The sequence below is a fragment of the Lemur catta genome, chromosome 15, assembly GCF_020740605.2.
Source record: "Lemur catta isolate mLemCat1 chromosome 15, mLemCat1.pri, whole genome shotgun sequence".
Lineage (NCBI taxonomy): Eukaryota > Metazoa > Chordata > Mammalia > Primates > Lemuridae > Lemur > Lemur catta.
In genome coordinates, this window is record NC_059142.1 from 4,522,995 (window position 1) to 4,550,026 (window position 27,032).

A 27,032-nucleotide genomic window follows, 5' to 3' on the forward strand; every position below is an offset into this window, starting at 1 on the left:
ACCCAATATAACTGGTGTCTTTATGAGCTGAGGAAATTTGGACAGACACACACAGAGGGAAGACAATACGAAAACACAGGGAGGAGAGGAGGCGTGAGAGGAAGCCAACCCTGCCACCACCTTGATCCCAGATTTTCGGCCTCCAGAACTGTGAATTAATTTTGTGGTACTTTGTGTTCTGGCAGCCCTAGAAAACTAACACAGTAGTAAATAAAAAAATTGTTGAAAAAGGAACTTTATCACATCAGCCTCCTAAAAGGCCTTTAGAATGGCTTCCTACTGCCCAAAGGATGGCACCTAACCCCGTTAACCTTCCCATCAATGGCTTCTACACCTGTGTCCAATCCACTTGTCCAAATTTCTCTCCCAGGACATCAACCATCCACACCAGCCACACATCCTTCTGTGTGCAGACCTGAACGCAGCCTCTGGTTTGCTACCTTCAAGGCTTTGTGTTCAAGATGTGGCCCCACCTGGAATGTTCACTTCTCCCACCAAACCCTAAAAACACTCCTAGTATTTGTTATTTGGCGATCATGATTTGCAGTTTTCTGTTGGTATGAATTGTTCATGAGCTTTTCACATGCAAGCAACTCTTGTCCACAAATATAAGCTTCCTGGGGAAAAAAACTACATTTTACATTTCTCTCTGCCCTTTACAGCATGTAGTGCACCGTCTGACTTAACTAATATTTGTTGCCTAAAGAAGATACCATGAAAAGGACAGGTGCATCCCTGCGCCCTGGGAAACACGGAGCCCTCAGCTGGGCACCACCACCTTGGGGCAGCACGGCTGATGGCGTGAGGTTCCCCAAAATAAGAAACAACACACGACAGGCAGCAGAATCCACAGAAGTAGTAAGAGCTACAAGGCTGATACTACATAAAGGAAGAGTTCCTTATTTATCTTGAAACATATAGATTCTGCTTGAATCCTTCATTTCGCTGTCATTGTAAAACTCTTATGTGTAGAGCACTCAAAAAATTTCAATATCAGAAACACTTTGAACTACCTAATAGTTTCCTGTATTTGGTTTTGTATTCCAGGAAAAGGGTCTGAAATAATTTAACGGAAAACATTCCTACCATATGTTCTAATAATAAATTTACTTCCTAGTTATATACAGTGATTCATTAAACTTTAATAATAATATTTTTGTTTCTATTAAAGACTAAGAACCTTTCATTACATAGTGCCTTCTTTGTGTTCCAAACGCTGGTGGATTCCAATTTCATTTTGACACCTGGCTACCTGGCTGAAATAAATGGCATGCTTTGTACTGTTTTTAATTTTTCTTGCTCTGTATGGCCAGGAGGTCACGTGCCTTAGGTGTCTCTCCAGGAGTGGTGAGAGATTTGTGGTCCCAGAGCTGCCTGCTCTGTCCAGGTCAGCTAAGAGGTACCACCCGTGGTTGATTTACCTTGGCTAAGTGAATCTGAATCTTATTCTTAGCATCTGCAGTCTCAGCAATGCGACTGGTGAAAGCCAAGTTCACTTTGTTGAACTGATTCCACATCTCATTGGCAGTCACAACCAAGAGGTTTTCGGTGTCGTCTCTTAACTTTGCAGAGGCAGCCCGCTCACTCTGGGAGCAGAGAATATTATCATCTGTAAATTTGGCCCACGACTCGGGCACTGAGATCCTGAAAAAGAGAAGTAGAGCCAGACAACGGTGACAATGATGAATCACCCTGAACAGTCACTAGGCAACAGTTTATCCTGGGAAAGAGAAACCCCCAAGTCACTGATCCTAATTTCACTGCATAAAATGTAAATATCAGAGCAAAGCTTATTTTAAGCTTAATTGTTTCTTATTTTACTGCTAATTAATTTCCTATAAATCCACAGCATAAACTAACTCTTCTGCCAGTTTTGAGGGGAGGGTACGTGGGAAGGACTAACGAAAAGTATGGTTGTGTTCATTGCAAATGTGTCACACCAGCCCAAACAATAAGCATATGAAGAAATATTCAACCTCAGGAGTAATCAAAGAAGTACTAATGAAAACAACAACACACTAAGAACCTTTTATCAGAACAGCAAAGAGTAAAGAGAATGATAATTTGCAGTGCTGACAAGCATGTTTAGGAAAAGATTCTCTCATATCCCACAGGTGAGAATGTGGAATTGGTACAACCTTGCTAGAGGGTAAAAAGGCAACAGAACCCAGAAATGCCACTTCTAGAAGTTTATTCTAAAGAAATAATATTCCCAAAGATGTATTACATATGTAAGGATATTGACTTCAGCAATATTTATGCCAGTCTCTGAAAAATTAGAAACAAATGTTCAAAAGTAAAAAAAAAAGTTAATTATGCTACATTCAAAAAAAATCCATGTATACATGCAAACTTACAGAAGAATATTTCACAGTGTTAGTGAAAACTAGACAGGCTATACAAACAATGTGTGTGTAATAATACTATTATTTAAAAGTACAAGTCTGTATCTATCTGTATTGTGGAAGAATGCTGGAAGGAGTAGTGGCAAACTGCTAATTAACTTTGGGTGTTTCTAGGTGGTAGGCTTACAAGGGACAGCTGCTTGCTTGTTGGTAGACGATATTAACTAAGACTCTTACTGTTGGCTACAGGTGTTAACTGATGACCAAAACACCATCGTAGATGCTCTGTACCCTGACAGTCCATAGGAGACGGTTAAGAATTCACACTGGAAACAGACGAGGCCTTTTAAAGGGCTAAGTGGTCCGAGTGTGTGGTTTGAGCCCAGCCCACCTCCCATCCTCCAGGAAGGAGAAGAAAACGCTTCCAGTTCACCTCAAGCCAATAATAGGTATTTCATGGGAACCACCTAGGACATAGGGCCTGAACAAGATTCACACCTAAAGAATCTAAAGGTCCAAGCTGGTGGCTGGCACTGTGCTTCTCACAGGAGAGCCACGGGAGGGGGCTGCCTTGCGGGTGAGCAGCCCTGCAGGAGAGAATCCACTTGGAAGTCGCTTTAAAAGTAGGCGGGGACATGAGTGTCAGAAGGAGGACAGAGAACTTTTCGATAAAAATACTCTATATCTCAACTGTGCTTGTGATTACATAGGCATACGCATTTGTCAAACCCCGCAGAAAGGTACATTTAAACTGGGCATATTTTATTGTATGTGAAATTCCACCTCAATCAAGTTGTCTTTTTTAAAGGGATTGGCTGGAAAAGACCGTGGACCCTGCCAAGACTGTATCCAGGGGGCTGGCAAAGAAACCACTGATGGGTTTCTTTGAGCACACAGAGGTGACAATGGCATTAGGCTGCTTCCACCTGCCTCCCACAGAGCACACGGCATCCTGTACAATGGCAACATGTGATTTTCCTTGTGCTTGTCTGTGTCTTTCTACATTTACTGCATCCAGTAGGGTTATTTTCATAGCTAGCAAAATAAACAACAAATATTCTTTTACAAAAGATTGTAGGATGCAATTGTCAAGGCCTGACCACAGAACTTATTTATTGAAGATGTGTCCAAACCTGGGAGTCCCTCACCTTGTGACGTCATACCACACTTTCTGTTTTAACCTGTAAGCTGTATCCTTCTGAAAGGAGAAAGAATTAAATACCGTCAAAATCACAGAAGCGGTATGTGCTGACTTACGTCGCATCAACCCTCTCCACTCCGCGGAAGAAGCTGATGCCCTCCGAAGTGTTGCGCAGGTGCTGGCATTTGTCGTCGATCCGGTAAGCCGTCTGTTTGTCACTCAGGTCTTTCTCCAGCTCGTGCTGGGCAGCTCTGTCAGATCTGCAACAACACAGAGTGGGGACATGGAGCTTCACACGCTGGTAACAATTTCCTACAAGGATGTGTGATCTCCCTTTTATGTCGGGACCCTCTCTCATTGCTCTCGGAACCTCTAAGCCTTCTCAGTCAAAAGGAGCAATATCTGGAGGTGTCCGTACATGTGAGTCCTTAGAACCCTACTGCTGCCCTGTGCACACCTCCCCTTCCGTGGGCTGCGGTGTGAGTGGGGAGGGAGGTGCAGACAAACAGCAGTTGGGGATCTGGAGCCCTGGCTGGGGCCCAGCTTCCTAACACACAGACTCTTCCAGAGAGGATGCTGGTTCAAAGTAATCTATCCATTCTTTCAGTACAATTCCCCGAGAAATTTTGAGCCAAGCCTTCCTCTATCCATTGGTGACCTTAGTTTGTGGTCATGCTAGAGCTGAGAAGTTTGCCAGGAGATATAAACCAAGGGTCAAAATTTACCTCCAGGCCAGGAGTGCGAGAGTGCTTGACAAGAGATCGGGAATCGGTGGCCCACCCAGGCCCATGCCCTCTCGCAGCCGCCCTGCTGGAAGGAAGAAGCCTTGCTGAGCTCTGAGATGCATGGTCTTGCCTACCCTGCCGGGCAGAGGGGGAACATGAAGCTCGCTACCAAAGAGGCATGCCCCGGGCAGGCCCGGGTGACAGGTGAGCCACATCTTCACCCACAGAATAGTTCATCTGACAAGCAATCATTGAATGCCTCCTGCGTGCCAGGCACTGTTCTGTGAGCCTGGCATGCATCGATGGACAAAACAAACATCTCTTCTCTAAGGAGCTGGCATTCCACTGGGAGGAGACAGACAGACAGCACTTATAATGAACAGGCAATTTGTGTGATCAGGAGAAAAGGGTCCAGGAGTGTGAGTGATGATTTTAAATAGGATGGCCAAGGCTAGGTCTCCCCAGGTGACACTGAGCAAAGAAAGGCTTGAGAAGCAGTGGATTGGGTTATGCAGGGCCCCGTTGGACACTGGAAGGAGTCAGATTTTCCTCCCAGTAAAACTGGAGACCACTGACTTACAATTTAAAAGAATCATTCTGTGTTGGGCTGAGAACAGGCTGCAGGGGGCAGGGAGGCCCGTTGGAGGCCACTGTGGTCACTCGGGTGAGAGGTGATGGCAACTTGGACCAGGGGTAATCAAGGAAGTAGGAAGTGTGCAGATTCTGAATGTGGTTTAAAGATAGGACCCAGAGACTCCCCTATGAGATGGGAGGAAAAGAGCTTAAGTGGAGTCATTGGAATATCGGGATTCCACCCGCCAAGGGGGAGGCTGTGGGAGGGGAGGCAGTCAGCACTGAGTGCTCACTGACCATCCACGTGGAGGGACCAAGCAGGTTGCCGGAACTGGGGGGAGAGTTCTAGGCTAGAAGTAAAGTTGGGAGTCATCAGCATAAAAATAGTATTTGGCAAAGCAGGATAACTCAACGACCTTAATCATTTCTGTCTTCTTGGCACCTAAAAATGGTCTTGGCAGACTGGAGCCACTCGGGAAAGATGGCATTGAACTGCATGAGCTAATTCTCACTGCAGGTTCCCTTCAACTCAGCCTGTGCCTTCCAGCAAATCTCTTGATCTGTCAGAGCTAAATTTTTTTATTTGTAAAGTGGAAAGCAGGGTAGCCACATGCAAGTGGTCTGCATTTTGTGAATTCTTCAACAGTATACATGTGCACAGGATGGGAAATGGAAAAGCTGCCTCCCTGGCTCCTTCTGTGTCCAGTCTCTTGCCTTAGGTGATTATGTTGAAACTCTGGGACTAGAAAGCCCTTCTCCTTTGTGGTCTGGACCGAAGATGCCCCACAAGCTTCCCCTATTGGGCTGACACGCCCTGACCTGGCCTCAGGCTCGTGGGGGAAGGCGTGTCAGGCCGCTGCCTGACTTACAGGCCCCCAGCCTGTCTTACAGCTGAAGACGGGAAGAACCTTGGCTGCCATGTTGGTGCCTAATAACACTCTCTTTTCAGATGGGATCCAAACTGAAAGCTTCATTGTTCCTTCTAAAACAAGTGGAGTTGAAAAACTCTCTCTCCGTCACCTTCGCTGGACAGAGCACAGTGGCTCCCCATGAATCCTGGAGAAGCCATCTCAGGAAACAAAGTAGTTTTGCTCACTGTGTATTAAAGGAAAGCCAAGCTCCTTGAAGAATCACCCACAAAGAGCACACGCGAGAGCACACACACGGACAGTGAGAGTACACACAGACAGTGAGAGTGTTAGAGCCAGTTCCCCTCGGCCCCGGGAATAGAAAGACAGAGTCACTGAGGCTGCAAAGGCAAAGGAGTTTTATTTTATTGACTAGCTCGAGCTAGGGTCCAGGTCCCAGAGCACCAACGCAGTGGTCTCTTTACGAACCAGGACCCCGCCCTGGGGTAAAAACAAAGCTTTTATACTTTTTTTTTTTTTTTGCTGGAGTCTGTTGCTAGTTATTTCCGATAAGAGACTCTTTCCCAAGAGATTCCCTCCCAGGAGATTCTCTCCCCAAGGACACTCGCCCTGCACAGCCGCCTCCCTATCAGGAAGCCACCTGCGGTGCGTTTTTTTTTTTTTTAACTGCATTTGAGCATGGTTTTAGCTCTTTATCGTAACCAAGCAATAAGCAAGCAAGCTTTGTGTACAGAAGCGGAATTTGGCTGTTAGCTAAGAGCAAAAAACAAGTCACCATCAAACAAACTAAAATATTGTTTTAGTCCTACTCTACAAGAGTACACACACGGTGCAAGCGCACACACAGAGACAGAGTAAATGCACAGTGCAAAGAGCACACACAGTGCGAGCACACACACAGTGAATACACACAGTGCGAGTACACACAGCACGAGCGCACACACAGAGACAGTAAGAGCACACACACACAGTGCAAGCACACACACACAGTGAATACACACACACAGTGCAAGCACACACACACACAGTGAATACACACACACGGTGCGAGCGCACACACAGAGACAGTAAGAGCACACACACACAGTGCGAGCACACACACACAGTGAATACACACAGTGCGAGTACACACACAGCGCGAGTGCACACACAGAGACAGTAAGAGCACACACACACAGTGCGAGCACACACACACAGTGAATACACACAGTGCGAGTACACACAGCGCGAGCGCACACACAGAGACAGTAAGAGCACACACACACAGTGCAAGCACACACACACACAGTGAATACACACACACAGCGTGAGCGCACACACAGAGACAGTAAGAGCACACACACACAGTGCAAGCACACACACACACAGTGAATACACACACATAGTGCGAGCGCACACACACACGGTGCGAGCGCACACACAGAGACAGTAAGAGCACACACACAGTGTGAGCGCACACACACAGTGCAAGAGCACAAACACAGATAGAACTTCTTGCGAAAGCCTGCAGTACAGCCGGGAATGAGGCCATTTGCAGTGGGGACTAATATGAGGATGTGGCTGTTCCAGGACGGAACGATCCAGGCCAAGAAGAGCCAAGGACATGAAACATGGGCAGCAGATTTCGATTATGAAATAAAATGAGGATTAGGAACTGGACCAGAGAAAACAGAACAGAAACAATTCTCTGAACCACCCTAACCTGTGTTTCTGCAGTTCCTATGGAGCAGAAGCCAGAAGTTGCCATCAGAACTGCATTGCCTTGTATAACTGTACAACCACCCAACCACACAGTCATCCACAGCCGACCTTCTGCCTGTCCTCTCCGACGTCTGAGCTAACCCTTCTAACCACAGCTCAGAGCAGCCCAGCGTGTGAACCTCACTAACCTTCGCAGTGTTCACCTTGATGCTCAGGGCAGGTGAACAAGTGGGCAGTGCTGACACTCTGTGACACTCATTCTTTTGGGGGCATCACAGCTGCCTCTGACAACATTAGTGTAAGTATAAACATCTTTTCTTTGGGGTGGCATGTTTGATATTCCTTCGTTCTAGACCATAATCAAACGAACATTGGTCTTTCTATTCATGTTAGGCAACAGGCTTAGACAGTAATTTTTTTATGCTGACAGCTGTTGTGATTGCTTAAGACCTTCCTTTGCTTATTAATCTTCTTCTCCCCACCCTACCCCCTACCACTGCCATAAATATTAGGTCCCTACTATTGCAAGGAAAGAGAGCCAGTGCTCTGGAGGAACGTGCGTTCTGGAGGGGGATGGGATGGGCAGTCACAGCGCAGTGGGATGTGACGACTGCTGCAACAGTGCAGTCAGGGACGGCTGCTCCCCAAGAAGGTATAGAAATAAACACAAGAGTCAGCTACAACTCATTACTTCTCCAGCTGTGAGTGCTGAACGTATAGGAGCCAATCTCTTTTCAAGGGATAAAAGTCTTCTGAGTTAAAAGAAATCTTATCCATATCCCACCTGAGGGCAGAAATCCTTTCCACAGCATCTCAGAATTATTTCTTTAAATTACAATTTAAAGCAAGCACTCCGAGGCCTCATCTTAAGCTTTGGATAAAAATACATATGTGTGCCCAGGTGTGTGTATGTGTGTGTGCATCCTTATAAAAAGCTAAGTGAAATCTAAACAGAAGGCATGAAAGTATTGTTCAATGATAGATTTTAGATCACATAGACAGGTAAAGCTCTTACGCAAGTTGGGCAATAGCCTTATCCAAATGTAGCTTCATTCTTTCTTGACAACACAGAATAGCATCAACTTCCTATTCAATTGGAAAAAAAAACATGTTAATGTTTTCGTTATTGAGTATAACATCCAAAGTCAGCAATGTAACAAAACATCAATGAAGGAAAACTTTTGTTTCTTAAAAGCCGTGAATTTAAACAGGAAAACAATTTTACATCCATTATTTATCTGTATGTCCCATGATAATACAATCTAAACATTAGACTGAGATGCTATAGGGAAATTATTAATATATTATGGAATAAGTTTGAACATGTTTAAAATCTTATGGGTTTTCTCTCTCTCTTTTTTTTAATCTTTTCCTTAAAACAGTAAAAAAAATAAAAAAGGAAGGACCAAAATTCTGGTAACGTGCAAAGTCGAATTTAAATGCATGGATTCTTCTACAATAGGTATCCTTCCAAGACTAAGTAAATTAGAGAGAAAAAGAGCAGCCAAAGGAGCTTGTCTCTGGCAGGGCATGTACCCTCCAGTAGACAGCTTGCCGGTCCAACACGGAGGCTGACTTCCACCATGGGAGGTCAGCACCACCCCCCACCACCCCCGTCCTGTTTGTGTCCTGCAGCCCGAGCCCATCCACGTACAAACACCTGTGCTAGCCAGGCCTCTCCACTGGACCACACATGTGGCCTTTTGATGCTGCTAGGATGGGTGCACTATTACATAGCATATGTTGTATCAGAAATTTTTAAATCAACATTTATTTCTCTTTGAAATTCCTATTCCCATTAGAAAGCTTAGGAACTCAAGATAGCACCAAGAAGATATTTAAAAAGTGCACATAATCATTGTTATCATTTTCTTAGGTAAAAAGTGATCATACTATACATACTGCTTTGTAGCATTTTAAATGTGAACATCTTCCCATGACATTAAACAATACTGTCATGAACAACTTCAAGTCAATATTTAGGCACCACCACAGAGTGTACCTTTTTCCAAAGTTTTGACAAGTACAGACCTGAATGATGGCTATAAAATGATTACTTGGATGTCACTGTTAAACCTAGATGCTGCTCCCAGCAGGTTAAGGCTTTATAGGAGGTTCTATTTATCCGTGTTAACTGAGTCTTTTTGTTTGAGGAAAGTGGGTAAACTGCCACGATCCAACAGGTGGAATAGACTACTCAAATCAGACTTTGCAAATCAAACTGCACATCTGGATTGAATCTAAGGAAAGGTGAATATCAAGGTTGGGCACAGGCACTCCACCTCTCTATACAATGCTTTTTAATGATGCAATCATCATCAAATATTCTCGTATTCACACTTATTCCTGATTTGGTGAGCAGAAGCGTTTGCTTTCATTAGAGACGTGCATTCTCAGCATTTGTTCCTGAGTCTGTGAGAGATGATGGATCAGCTGCCCTTTCCAACACGGCTGGTCGTAAGAAGCCTCGGTCCTATCACCTGCTTAGAGGCAGAAACCTAGGTGGGGACAGCAGGGCCCACCCAAACGCTCCTTCTGTGCTGGTAGCAGGTATTCACTCAATCCTGGCTCAGAGCAGAACCCTCCTGGGCTGCACTGGGCTGAAATGCTGAAACGTCTCTCTAGTAGCAGGTCTGACATCTCTGGAACCCATTGCTTGCACATTCTCAATAAACCTCTGAAACTGGAGTGTTTTTGTTTTCTGCTTCTGCTACATGAAGGAAGGCAAAGCCCCTTGTGGGAAGGAAACTGGCCAGCTGGGGCCAAGCCCAAAGCCTCAGCCTGAGTTCTGAGCCGCAGTCCCAGCCTGCATCACGGCGAAAGGCCAGGCCAGGCTGCATATGAGATGACTCTGCAGGTTCATTTGGCCCCGAAGTCCAAGGAGTTAGCGTGGTCTGGGAGTGCTAAGAGCATGGTACCATGACTCATTCCCCAGCAGAAGCTGCTCTGTAAGAATTTGTTGAATATCACTGATTGACTGTAGTAGTCAAAGAATTCATGAAAACATATTTCACTGCACCAGTGTTTTTCAAAAGTAGACCTCTTAAAGCTACTTCTTGTCTTTGCTAATGCACATTTAGTTATTCTAAAACGTGGGTAAAAAAGTAAAACATGCTAATATCACTACCTTGAGTAAGCTACAGGATACATTCACTACTTGAATAAATTGGCAAGGAAAGCACCCCCGTCACCCCCCGAACTCAGGAACCATTACTCTAATTGCACATTCCATTTCTGAGATAAAGTGACCTCTGCTACTGACCTACAAAGTATAAACCTCTAATGCAGAGGTTCTTGTTTTTAAAAAACAGCTTTATTGACATATAATTCACATGCTACTTAATTCACCTACTTAAAGTGTACAGTTCTATGGTTTTTAATATATTCACAGTTACATAACCATCATCAGAACCAAATTTAGGACATTTCATTACCTTCCTAAGAAATCATGCACCCCTTAGCTGTTACCCCCCAATTTCCACTCCCCCAATCCTCCCTTTCGTAGGCAAGCACTAATCTACTTTTAGTCTTTATAGATTTCCCTATTATGGAAATTTCATATAAATGGAATCATACAATACATGGTCCTTTGTGACTGGCTTCTGTCACTTAGCATAATGTTTTCAAGGTTCATTCATGGTGTAGCATGTACCAGCACTTCATTTCTTTTCATGGCTAGATAATCTTGTATCATATGGCTATACTACATCTTCTTTATGCATTCACCAACTGATAGATGTTTGGTTGTTTCTACTTTTTGGCTGTTAGGAATAATGTTGCAATAAATATTCATGTACACCTTTTTGTTTGCATGTGTTCTCTTTTCTCTTGGGTAGACAAGTAGGAGAGGAATTGCCATATCATATAGTAACTATGTTTAACCATTTCCAAAGCAGCTGCACCATTTTACCTTCCCACCAGCGCTGTATGAGGGTTCTAATTCCTCCACATTTTCACCAACACTTGTTATTTTTTGTATTTTTTATTGTGGCTATCCTAGTTGATGTGAAGTCATGTTTCATTGTGATTCTTATTTACATTTCGATGATTATTGATATTGAGCATTTTTCTTATGCCTATTGGCCATTTGTATATTCACCTTGGATAACTGTCTAAGATCCTTTGCCCATTATTTAATTCACTTATTTATCTTTTTTAAAAAATTTAAGTTATTTATATATACTAGATATAAGCCCCTTATCAGATACATGAGTTGTAAAGATTTTCCACTTTCTTGATAATGTTCTTTGAAGTACCGAGTTTTTAATTTTGATGATGTCCAATTTATCTGTTTTTTCTTTTGTTGTTTGTACTTTTGATGTCACACGTAAGAAACTATTGCCTACTCCAATGTCACAAATATTTATGCCTTTTTAAAAGAGTTTTACAGTTTTAGCTCTTACATTTAGGTCTTTGATCCATTTTCACTTAATTTTTTTATATGTTGTGATGTAGGGATCCACTTTCATTCTTTCACATGTGGATATCCAGTTGTTCAAGCACCACTTATTGAAGAGACCATTCTTTTCCCGTTGAATTATCTTGGCACCCTCGAAGATCAATTGATGGTAAATGTGAGGATTTATTTCACAACTCTCAAATTATGTCTATCTCTACGTGAGTACTACACTGTCAAACCTACTGTAGCTATGCAGTAAGTTTTGAAATCAGGAAGTGTGAGACCTCCAACTTTCTTCTTTTTTAATACTAGTTTGGCTATTTTGCATCTCTTGAATTTCCTTATGGATTTTAGGATCAGTCTGTCAATTTCTATGAGAAGTCAGTCAGGATTGTGATAGGAATCGTGTTGAATCTATGACTCAAGTTGGGAAGTACTTCCGTCTTCACACAATGAAGTCTTCCCATCCACAGACATGGTATGTCCATTTATTTAGATCATCTTTCATTTCTTTCAACAATATTTTATATTTTTAAGGCACTGGTTCTTAACTCTGCCTGTTCATTAAGGTTATCTGGGGCATGTTTTTAAAATATGAATGCCTAGTCCCCACTCCAGATTTGAATTAGAATCTCTGGACATCGGACCCAGTCATTGAATTTTTAAAACCCTCGCCAGGTGATTCCAATGTGCAGCCACTACTAAAATAACGGACACACCAAAGGTAGTCAAGTTTCAAGCAGATCTCTTGGAAATACCACAGTGTGCTTGTAGGCAAACTGATGAAGTTAAGGTGTTAGAACTGGCTTGTAATTTACTTCATACAGAACATCTCCGGGTCAGTGAGAACAAAAGGCCAAGGGACAGATAATGGTAAATTCCTACCTATTTAGGATGACAAAGTAGATGACAGATTATTTTTTTAAGACTTGTGAGAGTCATCAGAGGCTGGGAAAGAAGCAACAGATGAGCAGGGACCCATCATTGCAAAACTATTTCACGCAGCCTTAGGGGACAGTGGCTTTTACCGAGTAGATTGCATCGGCTCTCTGCATAGCCAAAGCTTTCCTGAGTGTATTATTTCAACTTGGATTTCTTTCAGTAGAGGAAAGGAAAGAGCAAAGAAAAAACTGCTTGTCTTCCTTAATGTGATGGGCCACTGAGCAAATGCAAAGGAATGTTGAAGGGGATGATGATGGGGGGTGAGGCCCAGCTGCTGCATCATTAGGTATAGTTTCTCACCGAGGACCAATCAAACAAAGGCAAAGAGGGGGACCCTGCCAAGCTGGTTCCGGGATGGAGAATGGATTCGCTACAGCAGAAGTTCTGATTCAGACAGGGAAATGAGGCTGAGAAGTGAGGAGGAAGCCAGAGAGCAGAAGGCTGTAGTGGATTTTCTCCTGTAGGAATTAGGGAGCCCGGGGAGAGTTTTCAGCAAAAGGAAGAAACTGGTGACAATGTATAGCATAGATCCAAAGGAAACTCAGCAAAGGGAAAGTGTTGGGAATTTCACATTAACAAGACATAAAGAAGAGCTGGAAACTGACTAAAGAGTCCCGGGGGCCGTGCCCAGCAAGCCCAGCCGTGGAGCTGAGAGACCATCGGTACCATCCATAGAAAGGGGTGGATGATAGAGCAGGCAGGCACCGAGGCAGAAGAAAAGTTCACTTTTAGGCCTCATGAATGTGAACCAAAAAAAAAAAAAAGAGTTACCAAACTAAAAAATGTTTGGTAAGCACTTAGGGATGCAGAACTAATGCTTCATAAAGTGTCTGGGCAGAAGAAAGAAATTGGGAAGGGCCTCAACTACATGACAGCTGAAATCTTAAGAAATAGCAGAAATCTGTGGTAACAAGTCTGGGAAGTGAAGGTCAGAGAAACTAGCACCAAACCCGACTGACTTGGTGGGAGGGGACTAGTGAGAGCACCAGTAGCGGAGTGCGGACACAACCGGATGTTTCTGGACGGCAACTTGGTTGTGTATCAAAAGCTTTCCACATGCCTAGACCCTTTGTCCCATCAGTTACATTTCCTGAAATATATTCTAAGGAAATAATCAGAAGTACCTACAATTATCAATAATATTTTTGTACACTGAAGTGTTAGTTAAAGAAGAAAAAAGAAAGGGGTGAAAGAGAGAAACAACCTAACCATACGGCAAGAGAAGATTGACTTAAAAAATTATAGCACCTTTACATTGAGTTACACTGTAAAAACTCATGTCTTAAAAAAATCTAATGATATGGAAAATTATCCCAATATAATTTTAAATGAATAAAAGCACTTTTCAAATTTGTAAATACAGTATGATTCTAATCTTGAAGACATGTCTATGTGTCATTGTGTGAGTTGGGTGGTATCTAAGCATGATTAATAAAAAGGCTGAAATACTCCAAAATTAATTAGTGATTAGTGATTAGAAATTAGTGATTTCTGTCTAATAGAGCTTCGAGTGATTTTTATCTTTCTTTATTCATTTTTTTACATTTTTGAAATTCCCAATGAAAATGTTACTTTTATAACTAATAAAAATGTATCTTTACTAAATGTTATAAATATCTGATATGATAAATGTTTACTTATAAGTGTTTTTTTCTCTTTTTTTTAGAGATGGGGTCTCACTCTTGTTCAGGCTAGTCTCGAACTCCTGAGCTCCAGCGATCCTCCCACCTCAGCCTCCCAGAGTGCTGGCATTACAAGCATGCGCTATCAGGCCCCACCTATAAGTGGTTTTATATAACATCATTTTTTATTTCTACATATTAAGCACATGTTAACAACTAAGCTTCTTATCACTGAAGCACTTCCCCCATAGTTACCGTCAGCAGTTCTTTTTCAGCTTCATCATGAACTAAATCGATTCCCATTCTCTTCTCTCGGTGAAACAGACATTCTCGGGCTACCTACAGATACAGAAATGATTGAAAACACTAATATAACTGACTGTACTCAGTGACTAGCAGTTCTAACAACTGGTTTCAAAAATAAGTCAATCGATATTTCCAACACCAACTTCTCAAACCATTCTGTAGAAATCTAGCCTGAAACAGACTGTGACAACTAAGTAGATCTCTGCTATCAATACTAGTTAAAAGGTAAAGAGTTAGCTCTTCAAAACAGTTTGAAAATATTCCTAATTTAGAAAGTTGACAAAATGAAGCAGATGGCATCTACTTGATCCCCACCAATTAGTATCTGAGAACACTACTTCAGCATTAGTTTCTTCAAGAGAAATCGTTTGGTAATGTGAAACAGTCTTCAAGACGTTATTTTGAAATATTTTCTACTGAGAAGAGAAAGGAAGAAATGAATGATTATCTTTAAAGACATGGAAATATTTGTGCAGCCAAAACTCCAAGTGATTATTTTTAAAGTGCCATTTATTGCTTTCCCAATTATAAAAATAATGTCTTTATTTACGAAAGAGGAAAAAATATAGAAAAGTATAAAATATGATTTAGTTATTCTCCTGTTACTGTTTTGTTTGTTTTAACAAAATGGAGGTTATAATGTCCCTACAATTTTATATTATGCTTTTTAGGATTGACATTAAATAGTAAACTCAAGTCATGAAATATTCTTTGAGACAAAGTATGTTAATGACTCCAAGAGAAAACAGCTTAGATTGCTAATAATAAATTATGTATGAAAGAACACTATGTAGCAGTTAAAATGCTTTTTTCAAAGACTGTTTCATGACATAGGACTACTGTAGAATGTTAAATTTTTTAAAAGCATATAATATCATGAAGAAAATCTTTGAGTGAATCTCTAATTTTTAATAGTATAATTTACATTTACTAGAAGAAGAATTAATGGATTGAGGGGAGCTCTGATTATTTTAATATATATTACTAAATTGCTTTCCCAAGAAATTTCCAGTAATGCACACTCCCACTAGTAATATAGAAAGTACGCATTTTGTCCTCTTTTGCCAACCCTATATGTTTTAAGTTTTCATTATTGCAAGTTTGATAGGCCAAAGATGGTTACCTCATTGATTTAATTGGTATTTTATTATTAATCAGCTTCAACATTTTCCCCTTATGACCATTCATCAAATGTATTTTCTCTTTTGAGGCTTATCTGTTTATGTGACTAACTCTAATTTTAATCAGGACCTTCTGATACTGTATTGACAATAAATGTCAAACACACAAGAACACACGTCTGGACAAAAACTGCAGAAAAAAATTCAGATTAGGACCATCTCACTGAAAGTAGCCATCACTGAAAGGGGTACTAAGAGAAGGAATCGAGTCCCCTCTGGAAATTAAGTAAGAGGGTCAGTGGCTATCATTTTACGGATACTTTCAATCTTTGAAGACCTCAGGGCAGGGGGCGGGGTGGACTGTAGAAGAAACCAATAATCCTCAGAATGAGCCGAGGCTCAGAGGCTCAGGGAGGCCCAGAAGACCTTCTGATTCCAAACCACAGCTCATGACAGGCTAATTCAAAAAGACATCATTAGCATCCTACCAACCTTTCTCTCAGAACTTCTGGGAGCTGTGTGTATCTGTATGTGCCTGTGCTTAGTGGCGGCGGGACGGGGGGTGAACAATAGGGAGTGACAGTGTGCAGGGACCCCCAACCAACTCCATGGTAACATGGCTACTGGCCTGACCTCAGTCTCATCCCTCTGTTTAATCAAATGCATTCCATCTCCTAAGATGGTCTCATGCGATCATTTCACTGTGCCTCGAGATGAAATCATAACGTACACACAGGAGGCATTTCATGACACAGACTAAAAAAATAAAGTTTTTTCTCAAATATTTGTTATCTTAATCTAGGGACAGCAGTGATCAAGCAGCCTACTTAAGAGATAAGAAGATGGCATTTTCACTGTAAAAGTTGTGTGTCCTACTGATGTCTCTTTAATTAGCCATCTTTGCTTTGCATTTAGAATTCTTCCTTAAAGTGGTTGTTCTGTATAGTAAAATGGCAGTGGTTTTACCATTACTGAAACCAGTTACTGATTCATTGATAGGGGCTGGGCTTCTACAGATGAAGCAAAACATAATTCAATATATAAATAGCCTCAGTGGAGTATCATAATAACGACACAGTACTTTTATCATGAGGCCTTATATTTACCTGAAGAGGGGCTTCCATCTCCACCAGAGCCCTCTCTAATCTTTTCTTCACATCAGTAAGTGCATTTGTCTCTCCAATCATTTCATCCAACTCATGGATGATTTCAGATTTCCAAAACCCTATGTCATTGACGCGTTCTCCCAGATTTTGTGTGCTGTCTGTCTGGGTTTTTCTTGTTTGTTGATATTTGTCTTGAATCAGGCGAGATGTATCCACTCTTAGTCTCTCTGAATTATGTCGGGAAGTGTTGGATTCTTGATAGTTGGTTAAATTGGACCTGTACCAGTCATCAGGGGTGTATCTAGTGAACAGAGTGGTTCTGTTGGAGACAAAGGGAGGCACGGTGCTCTCGGACACCCTCTCTGATCTGGTGCAGTACGGGGCCAAGGTCGGTAAGTTGGAGGCTACTTTGTAGTACCTGCTCGGTCTCCACGGAAGGCTCAAGCTATGGGTGAAATTGGAGTGGGGAAAGCGGTTCCTATAGCTTGACGTTATGGTGCTGATGGCTGGTAGAAAGTTGGTTGGCGTTGGTCTAGGGTGGGCATAAGTTGCCGTTAAAGTAGAGCCTAAACACTCCATGATACCCAAACGCTATTCATAAATCTCTCCTGTTTAAAAAACAAAAAAAGTTAAAAAAGACAGTCACATACATTAAACTCTGGTGAAACATACAAATAAAGGCCACATCTGACTTAGTATCAGTTGCAGTGGTCCTAAACACCTTAGTGGTTTGTTCTAATTTACATGTTATCCACGTTTACCAGTGATAATATATTTCAAAAATATTTTTTTCATTTGTTCCTCTAGATTGTATTAAGATCGCCTTATTTTTTAGATTGCCCATTTGAATTTTTGAATGTTTTAGAAGGCAGTACTGGAAGAAATTTATAGCTATAAACGCTTACATTTAAAGAATGAGAAAGACTCTCTTCCATGCTATATAAAAGTAATATTGTCAAAACAAATATTGTTGTAGCAAATTCAAATTAAAAGCCTGAACTATGCATTTTAACAAATAAGGATTCCAATCCTGGCCCTGCTATGATTCACTTTGTGATACTGGGAAAATTGCTTAACCTCTCTATGCCTCAGTTGCCTCATCTATAAATTATACGGACAATAATAGGACTTCCTTCTTTGGACTGTTATGAGTAGTATTAGCAGCAGTAGGGAATTGCTTGGCAGACCCCTTCCTGCCAGGTTATCCTAAATAAACACACACTCTAGGTAACAACGGTGTGGTTGGTATGCAAACACAGCTCACGGCAAGCACCCGGGTCTCTTTTCCTGGCAACTTGCCACCTCTAAGCACCTCCCACATAGAAATTCTAGGGTAGCAACAGGGTTATGAGGATTAAGACAATGCTAAGTATTTGGAATGCTTAGCACAGTGTTGGGCACATAGTGAGTGCTCAATATATGTTAGCCTTTTTAATCAGTGGTCCCCAACCTTTTTGACACCAGGGACCGGTTTTATGGAAGAGAATTTTTCCACGGACCAGGCGGGAGCGTGGAGCTCAGGCGGTGATCAGCAGAGAGATGGGAGCGGCTGCAAATACAGATGAAGCTCACTCATCCACTGCTCACCTCCAGCTGGGCAACCCTCCAGGTTCCTAAGTTTCATGGAAGATATATTTTCCACCGATGGCTGGGGTCAGTGGCAGCAGGTAGGGGGAGCTCAGGCAGTGACTCAAGGCCCGGTTCCTAACAGGCCACAGACCCCTGTACCGGGCCACTGTGGTTTTAAATTACTAATACAGAGGAATATATAAAGTAAAAGGTAAATATCCTTTCTCCCCCCAAAAGTAAGCTCTTCAGAAGCAGCCACTGTGAATAGTTCATTAAAAGTTGGACCTTTCCAGATTTTTCCTGTTCATGGACTAACATACGTATTCTTTATATACTATATACCTCTACCTGTATACCATTTATATATATACACATACATAGAGCTTTATAATATAAAAACTGAATTATTCTAATCATTGTACATGTCACTCTAGATCATGCTTTTTTTTACTTAAATATATTTTTTGGATGCCTCCCCCTGTTAGAACATATAAACCCACTTCATTCTTTTTACCAGTTCCACTGTCTGGAACTTTTGGCCATTATTATTCCAGAAAGCCAAGAATGCCACAAACTTTGCCATATTTTTCAGCACTTTTTCATTCTGTTTTCGGCTTAATGTCTACGGCCCTGCTTACTAAAAATGAAAAATAAAATTAGATCCTATTCTATGCACTGCTCAGGAAAAAAAAGTCCTTCAATGATTATTTAAATAGCTATGCCTTGAGGCCTTTGAGACACAAACCACAGAATAATATGTTTGTAGAATTGTGTTCAAGTCAAAATCCACTCAGACCACACGATGAAATACCTGCCCATGACCCTGTGGGCCTGTATGACCCGCCCACCTCTCTGCCTGTTTCCCAAATTCTTCCCTCTTACGGGCCCCAAACACCTTATACTGGCCAAGCTTAAAGAGTGATGGTGAAAAAGAAAGCCTTAGTTACCACTTGCAGTTCTTTACTTCAGTTTAAAACTTAAACTATTTCCAACAGCAAAGCAAGTACTTGAGGCCTTAGGGTCCTTATTATTGCCTTTAGTTCAAACTCCTTCCCCATGTCAGATCTATAAATAATCTAGTTTTCTTCTAGCAAGAAGTTCAAGTGGGGATGGACCACTCCTACTTGGCTTTGCTTAATTCTTGACAATAAGAGATCCAGTGGCTCATGTGGTCCTTCCGCCATGGAATTCCAAGTACAGAGTGCCAAGTGAGGTTTCCCAACACCTGTTATGTTGGCATCATGAAACATTTCAACCCCTGTTTGCCAAATATTGAACTATGAGTCATCTGCTTGGAGGGGTGATATGTAAAGATGCAGAGGTTGATAAGCCAGATGAGATATGTGGGCTGAGATAAATCAACACAGTTTATAAAGGTACATAGTGATTTGTTTTTTAATTAGGGATAGGATATAGCTTTGAATTTGGAATCTGAAGCCTAAAGCTCAGTTGTTTAGACATAATCAAGTAGAGCTCCTCATGTACGGCAGTTTCATAGGGTGACACAACATTTTACAGCCACAACTAAAGTTTTGGCTCCAGCCAGCCATCTTGTAAATTATTCAGGAAGACTGAACAAAAGCCATCACACGGGGATATTTCACCAAAGTATTCCACTGTCATGTACTTTTGGTCATTATTGGCCAAGAAAACCAGGAGTGTCATGGCCTAATAAATACTTAAAAACTCAAAATACTTTTCTGCCTCCAATCATAATAGACTAATAATAACTAGACTTAGCCCCTTACTTTTAAAGATCTAGACAAAATATCTAAAAGAACTGTTTTCAGACATTGGCAAACAGACAGCACATGACTCTGGTCCCTGAGAGAAGAGAACGGAGTAAGGTGAGCTCTCAGATTGGCGTGGCATTGTGCCTGGAGGCAATTTCCAGACCAGGGGAAAAACAGATGAAAACCAAATAGAGCCTGGCAGTCTTTGTGAGTTGAGAAAGTGGTCAGAATTTGGGGAGGCTGAGACAGCTAGATGTGAGGAAGGACTCTGGAATAAAGTGAATCCATGTAGGGATCCCTGTGAGTCTTTGCTGGGTAGTAGGCTACACACATATCTAGGGATATTCCACAAACCTTGGCAAAAAGTGGTGGTACAGCTGTTGGCTGAACAATTTCTAGAACTCACAGAGGTTAGAGATACATTATGAATTCAGACTAGTCAGAATGGAGAGTCATTGGTGATTACCTAGAGCATTCAAGGGAGACCCCTGAGAAGCCACACATTAGAAGTAGGGCCCAACTATCCCTGGAGTGAAGGCAATGAAGACTCACCCTAGCAAAGCTCGGAAATAACCCTCAAAGAGATCAAATCAATTCACACATAACTGTGTGACATCCTCAAGACACTCAAATATGTAACATCACGATTGTCTAGCACCCACTCAAAAACTACCAGACATACCAAGAAGCAGGAAAATGGGACCATAAAGAAAAATCAGTCATTGGAAGCAAGCCTAGAAATGGCAGAGATGATGGAACTAGTGGACTATGTACAAGTATTTAATACAAGAATATAATGAAGAGAGAAATGGAAGATTTAAAAAGAACCAAATGGAACTTTAGGGATAAAACATACAATATGTGCTTACACAATTTCACCATATGGGATTAACAGCATATTAGAAATTGAAGAAGTAAATATTAGTGAGCTCAAATCTAACTGAATTGAAAACACAGAGATTTTCTTTAACTAAAAAAAGAAATGAAAAGCACCTGAGTAATCTATGGTCTAACATCGTGTATTTGCAGTGTAATAAAGAGAAGGCAAGGGACAAAAATATTTGAAGAAATAATGGCTGAGTATTTTCCAAATTTGATGAAACTATAAATCCCTAGGTCCAAAAAACTCCACAGACTCCAAGAAGATAAACATACACACACACACACACACACCACTGCCATCACCACCATCCTAAAGCTCATCATGATCAAAATTTCTGAAATCAATAATAAAGAGAAAAACTTAAAAGCAGAGAAAAAAAAGGATACATTAAGTAGAATGGAACAAAGATAAAAATTAGTACTGAATAATTGTCAGAAACTATCCAAGCCAGAAGACAAACATTTTTGGAAGAAAGTGTAATTCTAAAATTCTGTATCTATGGGAAAAATCCTTCAGAAGTGAAGATAAAATATTTCATAAAAATACAAACCAAAAGAATTCAGCTGCAGCAGACCTGTAATACAAGAATTGTTAAAGGAAATTCCTCAGGCAAAAGGAAATTATACCAGATGGAAACTTGGATCTATACAAAGAAAGAAGAATGTTAGAAATGGTAAGCATGTGTGCTAATATGAAAAAAAACACTTTTCTAACTTTCAAATTTCTTTAAAAGATGATTGCTAAAAGTAAAAATAATTTTAAAAATTGTGGAGTTTATAAAATAGAAGTAAATTATATAGTAACAATAGCACAAATGATTGGAGGGTTTAGATCGAAATATAGTAGTACCATAAGGGTCTTGTAACTGAAATGGAATAATGCTATTTAAACATATACTGTGATAAGTTAAAAATGTATGTTGCAAAATTTACAGTTTACAGCTCTCAAAATGTAAACTAAAGACCCATGGGCATGCCTAAGACATCTTCAGGGGTGAAGAGGCCAAAATTATTTTCATAGTAAATACTCAGATGCTGTTTGCCTTTTTCACCCTCATTCTCTCAAATTTACATTTATTATAAATTTACAAATTTACAATAGAGTTTTTCTGAGGTGACATAATAGGTAATATCACAACAGACTGAATGAAGAAGATATGAGAACCCAATTACCAACCTACAAATTAAATAACTTTGGCCAAAATATAATTCTTCTTACTAAACTTTTTTTTGTTTAAGAAAATAGTTTTTTTTAAAAAGTTACTTTTCTTAATATATATGGTTTATCACAGCTATTTTTAATAAAGAATTCATATTTTTAATTTCTGTTTTAATTTCTAATATAATAAATTTTAATAGGTACAATCCACATAAATAAAAGATCTTTGAGTTCCTTAATACTTTGTCAGAGTGTAAAGGGGTCCCAAGACCAAAATGTTTCAAACTGCTGACCTGGAGCAATCTCTAAGAATATTATAAAAAATTTTTAACTAATAAGCCAATAGTGAAGAAAATGATGGAAGACAAAAAAGACACATAATTAATCCAAGAGAAAAGAGGGCCAAAAATAAGAAAAAGAAAAAACAAATATTGATAATTACATTTATAATAAATGGTCTAAACAATCCAATTAGAAGGCACAGATTGTTAGAATGATTTTTAAATAGCAATATTGAACTATAAGCTTTCTAAAAAAATCTCATTTTAAATAAAGATAAGTTAAAAAAATAAAACTATGGAGAAAGACATACCATGTAAACGCTAATCAAAAGAACACGAAAGTGGCTAAATTCTAATATCAAATCAAGTAGAATAAGAAATAGAAATATTATCAGAAATAAAGAGAGAAATAAAAATAAACAGATCAATCAAAGCGACATAATCTTGAATGTCTATGTAATCATTAACATGACTTAAACACCTGAAGCAAAAACTGGCAAAACTAAAATGAGAAATAGACAGATCCACATTATAGTCAGATATTTCAACACTCTTCTGTCAGTAATTCATAAAACAAGTAAACTGAAAATTGGTTAATACATAGAATATTTGAACAACATTACAACTAAGTGGACCTAACTTACATCTATAGAACACTCCATCCAATACAGCAGATTACACATTGTCCTCAACTCACAGAAAACATTCACCAATGTAGACCATATTATGAACCGTAAAACACGTCTTGATACATTTAAAATATTGAAATCATACATGTTCACTGATCATATCAAAATTAAATTAGAAGTCAATAATAGATATTTGGAAAATCCCAAATAGAAAATTAAACAACTCCTTTCTAAATAACTCATGAGTCAATGAAGAAATCACATGGGAAATTAGAAAATATTTTTCATGGAATGGGAATAAAAACATAGCATATCAAACTTTGTGAGATGCAACTAAAATAGTGATTAGAGGGAAGTTTAAGTGCTCATCTTAGAAAATAATAATGAGGTGAAATCAGTAATCTGTGCTTTCCTCTTAAAAGGCTAGGGAAGAAAAGCAAAGTAAACACAAAGTAGAAGGGAGAAAATAATCAAGAGAGAAATATCAATGAAATAGAAGATGAATAGAAAAAATCAATAAAACCCTATCAATAAAATTGATAAACCACTTGCTGGAATCATCAAAACAAGAGAAGACAAATTACTAATATCCAGAATGAAAGAGGGAATGTTACTGCATATCACGCAAACATTAGAAAGTTAATAAAGCAATATTGTTAACTTTATGCCAAGAAATTTCATAACATAGATGAAATAGAGAACATTTTTGAAAGATACAAATAACCAAAACTGACTAAAGAAGAGATAGATATCCCAAGTAGCCCTATCATAATTAAAGAAATTGAATCTATAGGTTAAATCTTTCCTCAAAGAAAAGTTTTGGCCTAGATGTGTTCACTGGTTAATTCTACCAAACTTCTAAGGGGGAAAAAAAAGCTGACTCTGGCTTATTTTGGTGGTATGCCTTTCACGATGTTTAAATTATTCTCTAAATTCTAACTCAGTCACTTCCTAAGAGGGTATGTGTAGCACATACTAAGATCATTACCTGTTGCTATAAATATCTCACATTTGCAAAAATAAAAAAACTGAACAAATTCTTTGGAAAAATGACTGAAAATAGCTATGGAAAATCTCCTAAATCATGCAATTGTGTTTTTTTAAATTATACTTTTAGTCATAATGCTATGGTTTGAATGTCCCCTCCAAAACTCATGTTGAGATTTGATTGCCACTGTGACTGTATTAATAGGTGGGACCTTTAAGAAGTGATTAGGTTCTTGAGGGCTCTGCTCTCGTGAATGGATTAATGCCACTATCTCAGGAGTAGGCTCCTGATAAAAGAATCAGTTCCACCCTCATTTTTTTTTATCTCTCACACACTTGCCCTTCCACCATGTTAGGACACAAGAAGGCCCCGCCCCCAGATGTGGCCCCTCTATTTTGGACTTCCCATCGTCTAGAACTCTAAGCCAAATAAACCTCTGTTCTTTATAAATTACCTGGCCTGTGGTATTCTATTCTAGCAGCAGAAAACTGACTAAGGCACATGACCAGAAAGCATTTTAAGAAGTGAGACAAGTGCTACAAAGCCAAATACAGTGTTTGACCAGGTTCATTTAGTGTGTGGTCAATAGTTGTTTACATACAGAAAAAAATGCTTTAAGAGTCTCTATAAATATCAGCATGCTAAATATAGAATCAATCACACAAGAGATTTTAAGAACTGGAAAGCTCCATTTACAGTCTAAAAGGTGGCCTCAAATTAGATAAACATATTTCATTAGAACATTTGGGCAAGACTTTAAGATCATAAATATTTTAAAGTACAAGAACCAATAAATCATTTGCTGCAGAAGACACAGGTAAAGAAAGTTTACATGACTTGCTCCACACCCTGCCCCAGATCAGGGACCAGCATAGACCTGAATGTCTCACAAGCCCCTCTAGTTCCTTTGGTCATATTTACTTAATTATAGCTTCAAATTGGAGCAGACATAACACACTGCTGCCAATACATTAACAAACTCCAGAGTTAGAAGAAATTATATCAGATTTTTTGTTTAAGTAATTTCTCTTTATGAATATATTAAATAAGAATGCACGAAAAGTTGATCTCTCTCTTCCAAAAGAAAAAAAAAGTTTGGTAAGGAACTCTATTCATTGATGCATACATTACTACACATTGGAGCACTATGTCATAGTAACTATTAGTAAAGCTGAAACCACACATTGCCTGTGGGACTTTTTTGAGACAGAGTCTTGCTCTGTCGCCCAGATTAGAGTGCAGTGGCATCCATCATAGCTCACTGTAACCTCAAACTTCTGGGCTCAAGCGATTCTCCTGCCTCAGCCTCCCTAGTAGCTGGGACTACAGGCACGCCACTATACCTGGCTCATTTTTCTATTTTTTATAGAGACAGGGTCTCCCTCTTGCTCAGGATAGTCTTGAACTCCTGGTCTCAAGCAATCACACACACACACACACACATCCTGCCATGCCCGGCCACTTCCTAATATTTTTAAAGGGAGTGAGCTAAAAGTCCATTAACAGAGGAGGCATACATAATTTGTGGTAAATTCATATAAGAATTACCATGTAACAGTTACAATTAATGACCTAGAGCATGTACAGCCTAATACTATTATATCAATTTAAAAAATAACACTACATATTGGCTTTTGGAAAAATAAATTAGTAATAAAAGTATAAAAATGTGCAGAGTATAAGTCAACACTAAAATCTGGTAGGTTAGTACCCACAGGGAAGGAGTGAGGGAAATGGGAATTCCAAGGACTACATAGGAGGCCTCAGTTGTGCCTGTAATAGGTTTTTTTAGTTAGTTTTGTTTGTTTGTTTGTTTGTTTGTTTGTTTTTAAGACAGGACTGGGTACATGAATGCTTGTTCACTCTACTTATTGTGTGAGGTATTTCATCTTAAAAAAGAAAAAAGAGAATATTCTATCAGATACCTTAAAACACCACCTATGAAACTATTTTCTTGCTTTTTTCACAGTGACCAAACTAATTATTTTATCCATTTCTAAAATGTTTATTTCTCTAAAACACCGTACTCATCTAGGAGAAAACAAAGGGGCTTGGTCTAACTAAACTGCCAAAACAGGAGTGCGAGCTTCACAACCAGAGCTAAACAGCAATGGCCTTGGGCAGTGAGAAAGCAGTGGCTTTGATCTGAATTTCAGGAACGCCTGCCTGAGTGGCCAGGTGTTTGTACTGTATCCCCTCGGCTGCGGATCAGAAGACCCGGGCAATGAAGCAGAAGGAACAAGAAACAGTGTTTGGGGCGCCCAGCCCCACACTGGAAAGCACAGCACAGCTGACAGGTGTAAGAAAGTAAACGTTAGTGTGGAGGGTTCCGAAGCCCCTTTTCTGGGTCCGAATTTAGAAATGATTTCTCAGTCCCCGAAAAGCATCAGAAAGGTAAATTACGAGAGAATGGGGGACTGGGTAGAAGATGCCTGCGGGTTTGTTCTGTTTTGGGGGGGAAGGGAGGGCGAGATGGAGAAGTGGAGTTGGGGGCAGGAATTTCAGGGTCTCCGCGACCTCCCCGCGGATCCTGAGGCCAGATGCTGGAGCCCTGATGGGTCCCAGAGGCAGGCAGGAGGCGACGAAGCCACTCACCTGTCAGCAGATGCCTGGCGAAGGGCGGGGAAGGGAGCGGCGGGAGGGAAGGGTCGCAGCCCTGCCCCCTACCGCCCTCTGAGGCTCGGACCCCTACCCAGCTGCCCGGGACCCGCCTCGCCCACCTGTGACGTCAGCGCCAGCGGGCCACTCAATGACCGCCCCGGCCGGCTCGCCGGGAGCCGATTGGCTGGTCGGAGGAGAGGCGGGAGGCGGAAGCTGCCAGGCAGGAGGGAAACCGGGCGAGCGGGGTTGCCATGGACGCTCTCACGCTTAGTAACCGTGCCCCCGGGAGACCTGCTCAGTCCCAGAGGTGAAAGGCGAGAAGAGCAACCCAAGGGAGAGG

The 27,032-nt window shown here is 40.5% G+C and overlaps 1 protein-coding gene across 2 annotated transcripts in view; it reads right to left on the reverse strand.

Annotated features, from left to right (window-relative positions):
• The window catches only part of TEKT3 (tektin 3), a 37,464-nt gene extending 10,655 nt beyond the window's left edge, over positions 1-26,809 (reverse strand). The window contains exons 1-6 of one of the 2 annotated variants that reach the window (XM_045525172.1): positions 26,687-26,809; positions 16,851-17,458; positions 14,573-14,656; positions 8,370-8,440; positions 3,603-3,746; positions 1,422-1,644 (exon numbers count right to left, since the gene is read on the reverse strand). In XM_045525172.1, the coding sequence (XP_045381128.1) occupies positions 1,422-1,644; positions 3,603-3,746; positions 8,370-8,440; positions 14,573-14,656; positions 16,851-17,429 (1,101 nt within the window). In that variant the 5' untranslated portion in view covers positions 17,430-17,458; positions 26,687-26,809. Of the gene's footprint in view, positions 1-1,421; positions 1,645-3,602; positions 3,747-8,369; positions 8,441-14,572; positions 14,657-16,850; positions 17,463-26,686 lie in introns of those variants that run through there. The other variant, XM_045525173.1, reaches the window with a different exon arrangement.
• Positions 26,810-27,032: the final 223 nt, after the last annotated feature.